The 14,359-nt window shown below is 37.8% G+C and overlaps 1 protein-coding gene across 2 annotated transcripts in view; it reads right to left on the bottom strand.

Moving 5' to 3' along the window:
- Nucleotides 1-14,140, bottom strand: part of ARL13B (ADP ribosylation factor like GTPase 13B) — a 49,868-nt gene extending 35,728 nt beyond the window's left edge. Inside the window, exons 1-4 of one of the 2 annotated variants that reach the window (XM_009644833.2) lie at nt 14,066-14,140; nt 9,557-9,730; nt 7,741-7,811; nt 4,339-4,588 (exon numbers count right to left, since the gene is read on the bottom strand). In XM_009644833.2, coding sequence (XP_009643128.1) covers nt 4,339-4,588; nt 7,741-7,811; nt 9,557-9,615 — 380 coding nt within the window. In that variant the 5' untranslated portion in view covers nt 9,616-9,730; nt 14,066-14,140. Of the gene's footprint in view, nt 1-4,338; nt 4,589-7,740; nt 7,812-9,556; nt 9,731-14,065 lie in introns of those variants that run through there. The other variant, XM_035900384.1, reaches the window with a different exon arrangement.
- Between the last annotated feature and the right edge of the window lie 219 nt (nt 14,141-14,359).

Below are 14,359 nucleotides of genomic sequence, written 5' to 3'. Positions count from 1 at the left end.
TTGTCTACTTTCATTAAGACCTGTGTGTCAAAGACTCCCAAGCCTTTCCTGGTGACCATGAAGCTTATCACTGTTGAAATTTGTTCCTAATCTTGAGGCTTCTTGTGTGTGTGCTTTTTTTTGTTTTGGTTGTTGTTTTTTTTCCTCCAACTCCACATCAGCAAATGAGAAAATCTTGAAACTGAATGAATCTACAGAGCATTGAATGAATATCTAGAGCAGTGGATAAACCTGCCATCATGTAACAGCAAACAACTAGAGAATACTTTTATTTAAATGTTACTGTCAGAGCTGAACCAGACCCCATAGTAATAAATAACATCATCTTTTTACAGTTAAGTAAATAAGGATATGTTATTTTCTTTTTTCAATCTTTAAAGATAAAAGGAAATGTATTTAGATAAAGGAACTTCATGATTCAGCATGTCTTACCCATTACACCACATAAAATTTTGCTTACCCGAGTAGAAAAAGTTTTTTTTCCACCCCCAAATTTTTAGACAATTTTTGCAAGGACAGTTAGTTCCTACAGTAACCCTACTGCTGACATCTAAATCAAATTCAGACAGGTAGAAGAGACCAAAACTAGTTCCGATTCATTCAATTCACCTATTCTCAAAGGCAACAGACAGCTGAGGGAACTTCACTTGTTGCACCACAACCAAACACAGCACATGCTTACACAGCCAGGAAGGAAGTCCTGAATGGAGGAAGGGAAGAGAAGGAGAAGGAGGATAAGACTTCAGGAACTACTGAGAGAGGTCAGAGTATGTAAGAAAAGGTGAGTATATTAGGGAATGTGTTTATTCATTAGTACAGAGTTATACAAATTGTATTTTATTTCCTCTTGGAATTATTATTGAACAACTGATTTTCTAAAAGCATTCAACAACAGCACTCTTCTCAATCTAAATCCTAATGTTCTGAACACCAGGAACGCTACAAGTAAAACAGGATGAAAGTTCTAGTAAACACCAATTTACTTAACAGGGAAATGCAATTTCTGTTTCAAGTTTTTCTTTTATATATGCTGAGGTAGACCATGGTATAAAGGCAGATTAGGATGAGAACTCTGACAGATCAGTACTCTCATACAGAGGCAAATGCCTGCCTCCTTACCATTGCTACCACTCCCTTATCACTCCTTTCCAAGTTTTATTAACTAATAAGGAACATATTACAGAGCACTGCCACAAATATGGTATTGATAACCTGATAACTAGAAGGTTCCTTTACAAAATACACAAATTAAATTGTCTGATGACCAGTCATGAAGATTTTATTTTTCCCCAATCCAAATGGCAAAATTAATTTTGTCCAGATAGATGAAAGCCCATAAGTACAAAAGGAAAAGGTAATCCTGTCTTTTTTATTATCATCTTCCAGAAGTACATAAAAAAAAAAAGAAAGGAAAAAAGGCATAACAACCAGCAGGTTATTTCAAAGACAAGCAGATGCTAGGTACACACAGCGATACACCTGATCCTGAATATACAGCAACTTCTGCTGCTGCCTTCAAAACCCAGAATGGACTCGCATCCAATCTTACAGCATGCTTATATATGCTTCATTGTACAAGACACTGCATATAGCACATCACATTAGACTAAAATTCAGTGCTAACTGTTGACATTTTGGTACACCAGTTCAATCTCTGCTTAAAACCGAACACGAATATCCCGTATGAACATTTAAATTATTCCCTTCTGATCAAGTCACCAATACCTCTTTCATCATTCTTCAGCACACACACACTTTTAAGTTATAGCTCACTCCATTTCTTTAGTGTTTAGTTTCTTCTATTAGTTTTTAAGATGATAATTAGTAATTAATAAAACATTAATGAATAAGCCCTTTGTATTTAAGCATACAAATAACATAGTAGAGAAATCTGTGCACCTACAGACAGCAGAAAGTAAACAAGTTACACTTGTTTTTCTGCTTCTCCCTGTTTATTTCAAGTGCTGGAAGAAGAAAGCAGTGGTCCAGACCAGAGACACACTTGTGGAATGTGGAAATCAGAGAAGGAATCCCTCTCCTCTGGCATGAAATTGTAATAGTATTCTATAAGAAGAGAAATAGATTGTGCTCCGCACTGGAAGAGCATGGAAGAGAAGGGAATTACTTAAAGTTAAATTTCCGCTTTCCTGGATTTAATACTCAGAGGTCACTGTATTGTTTTCAGTAAATACTGGCCTTCACACGTACAGGTATAGACTAAAATGTGCTAATTAGAAACTTAGCAGGATATTAGGGAACTTATTGCTATGTGGATACCAAGTATCTCATATTAAAAAACAAAAAAGCTGAACATCCTTAGAAGAGGATAATACAAAAAAATGCTAACTTTCACCACAAATTTGGCAATCTGCTGTTTCCTTTATTCTGCTCTTGATATGTTTTCATTTTTCAATTTTAGGGACTCAAAGGAAAAAAGTTTATGCCACAGAACTCTCACTTGGCAAGTATGAGTGACAGGGATTTGCATCTCCAACCAAAGGCATCTTCAGGAAGGGGAAAGTGTATGAGACTAGTTTAATCTCATTTGCTAAGCACTCAGTTTCCACACCACAAACACTAGTGCTTACTGACCAAGCCTTCCTGCTTCACAACTTGCAGGCTTCGCAATATAAGAAGGGCTTCAAATATCAGAACAAATTCTAGGGTTTACGTGATTTGAATGTGCCAGGAGTAACATAGCTATGCCATGAACACAGACACCAAACAGAAAGCAAAGACAATACAGGAAAAAATGAATAACTTAAGACGCACGCTCATACAGGGACCACAAAACAAAGAACTATTGGATCCCTCCACAGAACTGGGACTGGACTGCAAGAGCAAATTCTGTTCACAGGCTTGAGGCTCAATCAATTAGAAGGCAATAACATCAACAAACTTAGTTTAGTCACCATTAGACTCAGTTAATACGCTCTGCCTTCTGATTAGCTACTGACACAGATTGAAAAGCAGGATCAAGTTCCAGGGAGGCGAGCGGGACCTCTGCAGGTACAGCTAGCTGCTCAAATAAACACTATTACAGGATTAGGGCATAGAGACTTCTGTGAAAAAAACCAAAACAACTAAAGTTGTATCTATTTAGAAACACTGCACAGTTGTCAAATGTCACAGTTGCATTTTCAGAACAGATTTGAGTTAAACTAGCTGCATTAAGTCAGTTTTATTGCCTTTCCTGTAGTAACAACATTCCGATAGCAATGGAAGTTAAAACGTCATCTATTCTTCAACATATACGCTATTAGCTTGCTGAACTACGCTCCACTTGATCAAAACAGATTAGCCAGTTTCACCCTCAAACCACCAAAGCATCACAACTTCTTAAAAGAGGCCTCTCCTCTTAGCTTTACAGATTCTTTATGATATGAGAGAAATGTTGTGTAATCACTGCATTATGGAGGTGTTATGCCCACCAGACAAAGATATTGTTCTGATAAACCATTTCAAACTTTCATAGTTTATTTCGTAACTTCAAAAGGCTATTTATCAAAGACTTTTTGTGTGGTTGAACTTAATAAAATACATTATTTCCAATATTTGACAAAACCTTTTTAAGCAAGGAAGTTCATGGATCTATCTGTTTGCAAAAGAATGTCTCTAGACCTTTTGAAACTTTAATTTTTTTTTAATTAAAACACATGCACTGAAACAAAAGCACATGCCAAATACTATTAAAGTAAGCCTTCTTTAATGAGATTTTGCTGACCTCATGTATCAGCAGCACCACCATGTGTTAAATGAACAAGACATTTATTGCTGAGAGATTGCTGCTACTGCAGAATATAATCAACCATTTACAATTTAAGTAATAGATGTAGGCCTAAACAGTAACAATATTTTTACACCATGTTGCCATTCCAAACTTGCAAAGCCTTCAACCCATCATAGCATTTTGAGCAATATTAGAATTGTAAAGAGTTAAGAGAAAAAAAAAACAACTTATTATTTTTCCACTGCCAATGAAAGAGAAGAGAAAGAAATATCCCTGAGAAGGACTAAATTAGATCTAATGTCAGATGCAGTGAATGGATTCAGTATATCACCATGCACAACTCAAGAGGGAACGAAGGAAGAAAGAAAGAAAGAAAAGGCTTTGTACACTAATATGATACTAAGATTGGCATAAATAAATACTTCAGAAATACTATTCAAACGAATTGTAATATTGCTTAGTCCTAAAGTTACAGTAGTATTAGTGTACTTTATGCTTATACTATACGTAAATACTTCTTTAGAAGGTGTATTGAAGGTCAAAATTTACAAAATCTCAGATTATTAGGAGAACATTTATTAACATTACTTACTAATGTAAGTACTTACACTAACACGGGTTTTCCTGATATCTTAGGGCTGTTTAAAACTTCTATCATGGCTTGCTTTGTTTCTTCCATTCTTGCAATGTCACTAGAATCCACAACAAATATTACACCATAGGACTCAGCATAGTAATTTCTCCAGATATTTCGAATTCGTTTTCCGCCTCCTAAATCAAAGATTGTGACTTCAAAGCGTCCCTGTTTAAGGTCAATCTTGGAAAACCCAACTGTTGGAGCCACATCTTCAGGAGATTCTGTCAGAGTTCAAAGAAGAAAGCCTTCAGTAAAAAGTGTCCTCAGTTATTTAAAGAGGATTTTGCATTATGATTTGTGTAGCAAAATTCATATTTTAAAACCACAGAGCAAACCCACCCTGTTAAGTGACACCATATTGCTAACCACATATTTTTTACATTAAGATTTTCTCTCTCCTCAGGTTATTTCAAATAAACACACCAGTGTCTCAACCAGTTACTTGACATTAACTTAGATAGGAGCACCAAGGAGGAAGGGAAAGCTAAAAAATTCATTTTTTAAATATTTAACACCACAGTTAAATTGCAGTGGTGTTCAGTGTACTGCAGTTTTTACTTTCCCACTCACCACCAGTGCTCCCATATGAACAGTCATACAGCATTTGCATGGTATTAATCCAAGTTTGAGAAGGAAAACAAACAAAACAATTAATGCATGATGACCTGGGAAGCCTTCTACTCTGCTAAATTTATTCTTTATCCCTCATGGTGGCCAGAACAGCTTCAAAAGATCAAACCAAGGGCTGAGATGAAGTGACGGAAACCACGTTCTTCTGAGATGGAAACTGCTTGATTCCCTTCATCCTAGATCAGGTTTTGGCCTTTGCTTGTTTGTTTATTTTTATTGTTTCTGGGTTTTTTTAGTTTGTCACGCAAATATGCTAAAAAACTATAGCTTCATATTTAATACTTTTGCTTGCTGTCTCCCTTTCTGGAGTGCAAAGAAAACCTGCACTTGCCTCACACCACTAAGCTGTCGCTGCAGGGGTGAGTTAATTGGATCTCTGCAACTGTTTTATGTAGCTTGGTAGCATAAGGCAGGAGAAACGGATGTAAAATTCATCTTGTGGAGAGAAAGAAACGAAGGCACAGTCAAAAGCACTGAGCTCTGAAAAGTAGTGCAGAAGCTAAATCACCACCAGCCTTCTGCTACCACATTCCTTTTTTGAGTGAATCCTTTACACACAGCTGAGATGGGAATTCAGAACAGACCCCTTAGCCAGAACAGTGTAAGCCAAGACTCCAGCAAAACAAGGGTCCGGGACCCCCTTTTGTGAAAAACTACAGCTTCAAAACTCAGCAGACTTTACTTTGAAGAACATTTTGCACTGTGAGCCGTAAGTATGTGTAAAAAACAGGGTCTGCCATATAAGCTGCAGATCCATTTTGGCAAATAGGACTTTGGTGACCATGCTGCTTTGCCTAGGTTTAAGAGTCCCAAGAACTGTAATATATTTGCTTTCTGCCCAAACCCAGCAATCATAACTGCAGTCTCCTCCTACAGGCTGTACGACTAGCACACAGGCAAAAATACGGTTTTACCAACCCTGAACACTTAACTGACAGTTCTAATCTCTGCAAGCTCTGTTAAGGAAAAAAAACAATTGCTTTCTAAAGCAAGCACTAATCAAGCCCTGAAAAATAGTCACAGAAGTCAGAACTATCTTTTCCTGGAGTTTCCCTTTAGAAATACCCTTTTTTATCACATTTTTTTCCCAGAAAAAAAGGACTTTTAGAAATAGCTGTCACATTTAGCTGATAAAGGCATTAGCGTTGATTTTGAAAAAGAATGAAAGGCCAAATAACAAAGCACTCAGGGCAAAGATTCAGGAATATAAATGAGAGAATATTCATAACTTTATTCACACTTTAGCAAGTCCGTGAACTTACATAACATGCGTAAACAGAAAATGGAGGTGGAGTCTCCAAAGTCTGCCAAAACACTACTGAGTGCTCTCTTGTTATTACACAAGATGAAAGTTATTTAGAAAAACAATCCCACAAGGGGAAAAAAAAAAAAGAGAATTTTTGTTTTCATAAGCACAAGTTTTATCTCAAATTATATCCTGCTTGCATGTGTCATTGCGTGGTGCAAAGTACCCTCCAAAATCAAGTGGTCTCTTACTGAAGTGTCTAGAAAAGTGCTAGTGCTTTTCTGCAGATAAATAATGATAAAAAATATGTACCGCTAGAACCACCTTTTATGTCATTCACATAGACATGCAATTTCCTTCTTTTGAACCTTTTCCTTATTACACATACTTACAACACCGATTTTTATATAAAGTTTACTGATGTATGTGCGTTAGTGGATGGTCACCTGAAAGCAACTTCAGCACATGCACACAAGGGGGAAAAAAAAAAACCAAACCAAAGAAACCCATCAGGTCCATTGATTTCTCTAATGTATACTAAGATGTAAGCCACATCATTAACCAGAATATTTGGTATCACTGCCCTAATGCAAAGTAATTATTAATTAGAATGTGGTCTACAGCCGTCAAGAGTTTTTATCCTACACTTTCACTTAAAGCAACTGATGGGAGACAGACTGCTTGCCTGTAGTTACAATGTTCCTTCAGCTATTTATTGAGCTACTGAAAAAAACCCTTTCCTCTAGTCCAAAAATATGCTGTGATGCTCATGAAATTTAAACAAAAACCCAGGACATAATTTTTCTCAATTTAGCATTTTGCACAGTTAGCAATCCAGTGGTAAACTCAAAGCACATAAGCACCAAGGTACTCTAAACATTCAGTCTTAGCGTTTCCAAGATAATGAAACACCTCTATGCACTGTTTTTTTCTGTCTTGGTAGACTAAGGGCTCTAATGCTGCATGGTGCAATAACTTAAGAGGCAACTCTCTCCATACTATCTACCTTGCCTCTACACCATACTAATACCTTTGAAAAATACGTAGCAGATTGGTAGGAACTATGTTGAACTACCACTGATTTGGTCTACCTTAGCTCAACAAGGTGTCAAGTTCAGTGGCCAATGAGCAAATAGTAGCTTGCTCTGCTACTTCTCCTGAGCATAAAGCACATGACTGGGAGCACCTACTTTTAAAGTCACCCTAGCATGACTTTCCTGATATCAAAAATCAGGATCTTGTTTCAAAGTTAAGACCCCTTAATTTTTCTCTCATCTGCAGGCCTTCACACCATGGGGCCTGTGACATGCTTAATTTGGCAACCACACTTGTACCACTTTTTGGTGGTACAATTACCAACATTTTATTTCAATAATATGGAACGGAGAGATAAACTAACAGATGTAGCAATATTTTCAGATTAAAATGACAGAAAATTAGTAATTATACTCTCTCTTTCAATATTCCATTTAGATGATAAACAAATTAATTGCTTACCTCCTTGAATTCCTCGAACCGTAGCAGTTTTACCAGCATTATCAAGACCCACCATTATTAGTGTCACCTTCCTCCATAAGGAGAAAAAAAAAAAATTAAAAAAAATCAGATTTTTTTTCCTCTAGGTATCACTTATTTTAAGTTTTTAAACACATGCACAGCAAATTTACCACAAAGTACTAGAAAGAATAGGTATGAAAATACCAAGTAGCAGGCATTGTTACAATTGTGTTTCTAGTGTCAATATGTCAAACCATCTGATTAGACAAAACAGCAGAACAAGGTATGAAATGAGAAGTCTAATACTGTGCTGTAAGTTTCACATGAGACAATGATTTTTACTTTCGACTTGTATTTGCCTGCTGAAATTTAATTTCACAGTACTGTACATTTTATCCTTTTTTTTTGGTGTGGTCTTTAACAATTTCTGTAATTTCATTTCCATCCCCCTGTATTTTTACCATTTCTCTGCCTCAAAGTTGTGCTTATACTAGAAATTTATTTCTGCCTCAAACAGTGCATCTGAACAGCACTATACATTATACAACACTTGTGCAGACAACAGGTGCTGTAAATAAGCAACACTGGTACTTCTCATGCCTCCGTTTCAAGCAGGAGCAATCTAGACTGCAAATGTGCAAACCAGTGGTGTTAAGTACGTACAATATATTAGCAAACTGGTAAACAGGTTAGAATTTATACCAGAATAGGATTTTAAATAGGCAATAGGAAAAAAAGATATCTATGTATATACCTCAATTGTTCCTCCTATTCACAAAGACTCAGAGGAATCAAAGGAATTTACTCAATTTTACACCCCTTTAATTGAAGAAATACTAAAAACATTGTTATTTCCAGTCTTAAAACTATAATAGCACCATACATGAAGTATAATTTACGCAAGTTCTTTCAGAGAGCCAAAAAGCTTTGAGAAAAGAACATAAAAATGAACAGTAGGATCATAGTAAGTTATACTTTAACTGTAAGCTAAAATCAGAACAGCCACGAACATTTACGAACTCACAGTTGTCTACAATACATCCATGGTGTCAGAAAACTACTCAGTCCAACATAGTTTTTTCAACAGCAGCACCTTACATAAAACCTAAACTATGTAGCATTGAAGAACAGAACAAATCCTCCTACATGAGTGTGGAGTATAAATGAGTGTGGAGTACCCTTTATTTCCCTTCCCCATAGTTTGTTAATCGCTTGAAACAAACTATGCACTATCTGTGCACCTCTGCTAATTGGAGAGAAAAGGATGCAGGATGTCAAAGTAGAAGTAACAGAAACAAACGAGAACGGCATATTACCATAAGTGAGAATGGATCACCAGGCTACCCATAAAATGCAGTATTAAGATACTTAGACTATAGTAAGAAAACTAGTATTACACTGGGGCTACAGTCTACTCCTGACAACAAAGCGTTTTAACACATTACACTTCAGAATCTCAAAATGCAGACACTATATCAATAAGGCAAAACCAAAATAAACTTTACATAAACATTGTAGCATCACCCCATAATGCTCAACTTGAAGAAAGGATAATATGTGAAGGATAATATTTTGAATTTTATACTTTCCTGGTGTCAGAAACAAAGTACCTGAATAGAAGATGTTAAACATTTCATTTTTAAGTTCAGAAGATGTATCGATTCTCTCTTGGAGGAAAAAAATGACAGATTTTGTCTCAGAATTAAAAAATATAAGAGAATGTAACATAGCAAATAAAGCAAAACATAGGTGAGAGGACATGAAATACAGTTTGGGAAGGTCAGCACAGAAGTGTAAAATACTGTCACATGTTTACCTGACAGGTTCCTGCCACCGTTTTAACCAGCTGCAGCAATTGGCCATTAGACTGAACATCCCTCTTCACTAGCCATCCAGAGCCACAAAAGCTACAGAAACAAGGTGGACAGGCCAGATAACCTAAGACGACTGGCAAAGAGACTGCAGAGGCCCAGGTATTGTCTTGTCACTGCTAGAAAGAAAAGAAGAAAAAAAAAAAAAAAAAAAAAAAAAAAAAAAAAAAAGAAATGCATAGTTAGCCCCTACATATAACCAAGGGAAGCCATTTCCCTAGCAGCAGCTTGTCTATTCAGAGTGCATCATATTCAGTCAGCCCCATGACAGTCTCATTATGTCTTTCACTTTTCCATCCTCTCATACTTCATCTGTGCCCATTTTACATATCTGGGTAGCAACAACACAATACTCATACAAAATAATAATGCAAGACCACTGCACATAAAGAAATCTGTAAGTTTGAGCAGTAAGACACATCAAGCTATGAAATTCCACTGTTTACCTTGCTAACACATCCCACAGCTCTGATGATTGACAGAAAATAAGGACCAATTTCAAGCATGAGGGAGTCTTGTAAGAACATAACAGGATAAGACACTAAAAGCAAACAAAGAACGTCCTACCTGTTAAATATATTCATTTAACTGTCAACTTCTTTTACACAAAAAGATCCCACAACACAGAAACTGGGTTCTCTAGTGAGCGTTTTGAGGAACTGTCAACTTAATATCTAGTAATTGTCACTAAATTAAGTAGAAGTATCAAATACTTCCATCATTTTGCAATCCCACTTTCTACTCTTGAAGCAGGAGAAAGAGAGACTATTCCTCTTTCTGATGTTGCTCTGTCAAACAAACAATGGAGAATAACTGTGTGATCATGTCATGTTTATTGCTTTGTATGCACACTTAGCTATGAAACAGTAAGCTTACACAAACCATGCAGTCAAGTGCATAAAGTTGCAAAAGCTTTAAAACTCCCTTAGTTAATCACTACAATAATCCTACTGCGTACAACTGTAGTTGTCCAGCTGCCTTTCACCAGCAAGCTTTGGGAAATTGCACTTCTTAAGTTCAAATCCACAACCTCCCTGCTAGGATGATGCACCAAGTCGGCTGTTCTTTTCTTCACAGCAGCCTGTATGGTGCTGCGCTTGGTATTTTTAGTTAAAACACTGATGATAACACATGAATATTTTGACTATTACGGGACAGTGCTTGCACAGCATCAAGGCTTTCTCTCTTTCCCACTCTGTGCTGACCCTTCTCCCCCAGCCAGTAGGCTGGGGTAGGCAAGAGATTGGGAGGGGACACAGCCAGGAGAGCCATATGATGTTGTGCTCAGCCTTAAAAATAGCTCAGGGAAAAGATGAGGAAGGGGGAATGTTCATGGGCATCGTGTTTGTCTTCCCAAGGAGCCATTAAGCATGATGAGGCCCTGCTTGCCAGAAAGTGGCTGAACATCTGCCCATTGAAGGGAAGTAGTGATTAATTCCTCTTTTTGCTCTGCTTTGAGCATGCAGCTTTTGCTTTCCCTGTTAAACTATTATCTCTATCTGCGAGTCTTCTCATCTTCCTTCTATCTTCTCCCCATCCTGTAGGAGAGGGGAGCGAGCAAGTCACTGGGTGTGTGTTTAGCTGTTGGGCAGGGTAAACCCACCACAGTCTTTCTGGGCGCCCAATGTGGGGCTAAAGATAATGACAGCTTTGACTTGAGCACGTTACAGTTGTTAATTGGCAGGCTCCTGTGCTGGTCACTGAGCTTGCTTACTTTACCGCGTATTAGAGTCTGGCACATGTTAGAGGCTGGAAAAGGCTATGTAGGTTGCTCCTCCTTTGGGAAAAGGCAAAGCCACTTTGGGATTATGTTTGCTCAAGTGCAGTTGGTGGGTAATGTGGAAGGATGGGGAAATCTTGTGTGTATCTCAAGGAGATTTAAACTTGAGGGAAAATAAGCCGTGATTTGAGTTGTACGTTACAGGAACAGTACAGCAGGAACCACTTGAACCAAAGGAGGATAAGCCTCATGAGGAACCGACGAGTGTGGCGGTGACTTAACCCAAGTGGGTCTTAGCACCCAGCAGTCCAACATGCCACTTCCCCTGACGCGAGTGAGCGTGACCACATCCAGAGATGGAGCCCAAATCACCAACTGTTCTTATTCGGGGGGGCAAGGGGGGCTATGCAATAGGGCAATAATATTCATGCATGCATCATGGTACAGGGGGTGGTGGTTAATGACATACCAATCTCTCCTCCAGAGATTATCACAACCCTTGCAGAAGTAATATGCGCTCTCTCCTCAGCTCACAGGCTCATACCATCTTAGCTCATATTTTGACCAGCAGCTGAAGCTAAAAAAACCCAACTGGATTCATATCAGAGCAGCTGAGATGCAGACAGATATTCCCTACTGCTAACTTGCCTCCATGAGCAGATTAACTGAGAATAGTGACACTTTGAATTACCACAGCAAGTTTCCTAAAGCTTGTTTATCAAAATTTCTTTTTAAAAAAGCCAAAACCAAAGAAATTTCTTTCATATTTTAAATGATAACTAACCTCAAACAAAGGTAATTTCAAATGATGCAGAAAGCTGAATAATTAAATATGATAACTTTCCAAAGTTGTCATCTTCCCAATTTAGACCAATAAAAGTGGAGGAAAAAAAAAAAAAAAAAAGAAAAAGAGGAACCATCCCTAACAAGCAGATTTTGTCCCTAACAAACTACGATGGTTTAGATAATTTATACAGGTAGGAACTGAGAACTCCTCCTGATCATATGAAGCTGCTGTATTCAAGGATGCCTTTGTGTGGATCTGTCATCATTCAATGTCAGAAACAGGTCAGACTTCTTTCACAACAGAGACAACATATTCTCTTTAAATATTTATATTTCATTATGTGAGAGCACCTGAGAATAGCTTCTCCACAGGAGAGCTTAGCGTGTGAAGAGCAGATAAGTTTCTAAAAAGTTGTAATCATCTCACTCTTCTATTACAAGTATTAAAATTGAGCTTGGAAGAATCAAAAAACCCCTCAAAACCCCTCACATGCAGTGGAGTGTGGTGTGTTAACCTACAAGCAAGTGCCAACAAAGCTAACTTTGAGAACATGGCTACACAAATTCTTGGCTAGTTGTGCTGAAAAGCAAAATGTAACAGCTCAGTGAACAACACACTGACAAAAGTGGAACATTTTCAGAGCCTGAGCATCATCAGAGAACAATTCCCATCCCATATTATACAAATTGTCTAGCTTTGCAAATCATCACAAAATTGCTCTAAAGCACAGGTATGGCCCATAACATTCAAATGGGATGTATGAGATGAAGAAAACTTGTTAGAGTAAAGAGCAGAGGACAACTACGTCATAGTAGAGGAATCTTGTTTAAATACAAAACCCCAAAGGGGGTTGAGCAGGAGGTGACAAATAAGATAAAAATTTTCCAAGACATGCCGCTACAGAAAGAAAGGGCATTCAACACTGCTGAGAAAATATGTTAGGGAGGGAAATAACATTGTATTGTGCTATTTTGGAGTGACTGTATTTCTTGCACTAGCGATAGACAAGAAAATTGATCTCTGAAATATGTATGGAACATACTACATGTGTTTTGTATGTTGCATAAACGACAACCAGAAGTTGTTCCAGATAATATATCTGGCAGCTTGAACTCTTTATGCTTGTTGAGGTAGCAAAACCAAGCCCACAAGCTCTGAAATATGTAAAACTGTAGTTAAACTAGTATACCATTTAGCTGGCAGGTCAGCAAAAGCGTAAAGGGCTAAGGATGTCAAAGGTTCCATTTTTAGGTAAGAGAACAGAAAAAGCGTACTACAGAGACTAAGAAAAACATGATAGATAATGGCATTAACCCTTTACACTCTAGATTTAGATCACGAGCTACTTAGCAGCCCGTATCTTACGTGATCCAAAGTACCAGCAAGTCCAACATCCAAAGTCATCTGATGAATAAGTTTATCTGCTTCCATATCAAAGTACAAAACAAGCACCTTTTTACACATTTTACCATCAGAGTTTAATTTAAATGTTCTGCCTTTGGTAGAGGCTTTTATGGTAGAGACATTTTCTCTGTCACGCCAATCTCTCACTTTCCTTAAAATATACTTTTCCTGAAAGCAAACCATTTAAAGCTGACCCTCCTCATAAAGTTTAATTACTTAACTTTCCACCATTATGTTCCTTGCCTGACTTGCTTGAATTTTTAAGAACATAGTATTTTAGTTGTGTTATATTCTGAAGAGCAAACCAAGTGACTGAACAGTGAAGGAGGCACATTCCACTAAAATCTGAACACCATCCTTTCTGCCAAATTACAGTGTAGTTAACAAGAACACGAAGTGCAAGCAAGAACCGTAACATCCTGAAAGGCCCAAAACATAGAAGTATTTGCGAAAAATAGCCCTAGGACCACCCGTTTTTCTGTAAAGTTACTACGAGACTAAGTAGTTCAAGTGAGTTTCCACACTTTCCAGCCAAGCTCCTACCCTTCTTGTGTTTCCAAAAAAGAAGCAGCCCTAAAATCCAGTGACTTTGGTTCAGCCATGTTTTCTTAGCTCTTCTCTTCCACTGTGGGAGGGCTTTTTTTGTTTTTTTAAATCAACATTTCCAAGAAAATCCGCTTTATATTGCCTAAAGACTTAGACGCAGGCTGCCAAACACCCACAGCCCCAGGCTGCCACTACGGACACACACCGACGCGTTTCACACGGCGAGGCTGGAGCGGAGCTACAAGAAACTCGGCCGGAGCTCCGTCCGCCGGGAGTCGCGCAGGGGGCTCG

Source organism: Egretta garzetta, unplaced genomic scaffold, assembly GCF_000687185.1.
Source record: "Egretta garzetta isolate BGI_Z169 unplaced genomic scaffold, ASM68718v1 scaffold278, whole genome shotgun sequence".
NCBI classification, from domain to species: Eukaryota; Metazoa; Chordata; class Aves; order Pelecaniformes; family Ardeidae; genus Egretta; species Egretta garzetta.
This window is presented reverse-complemented; position numbering and strand designations above follow the sequence as displayed.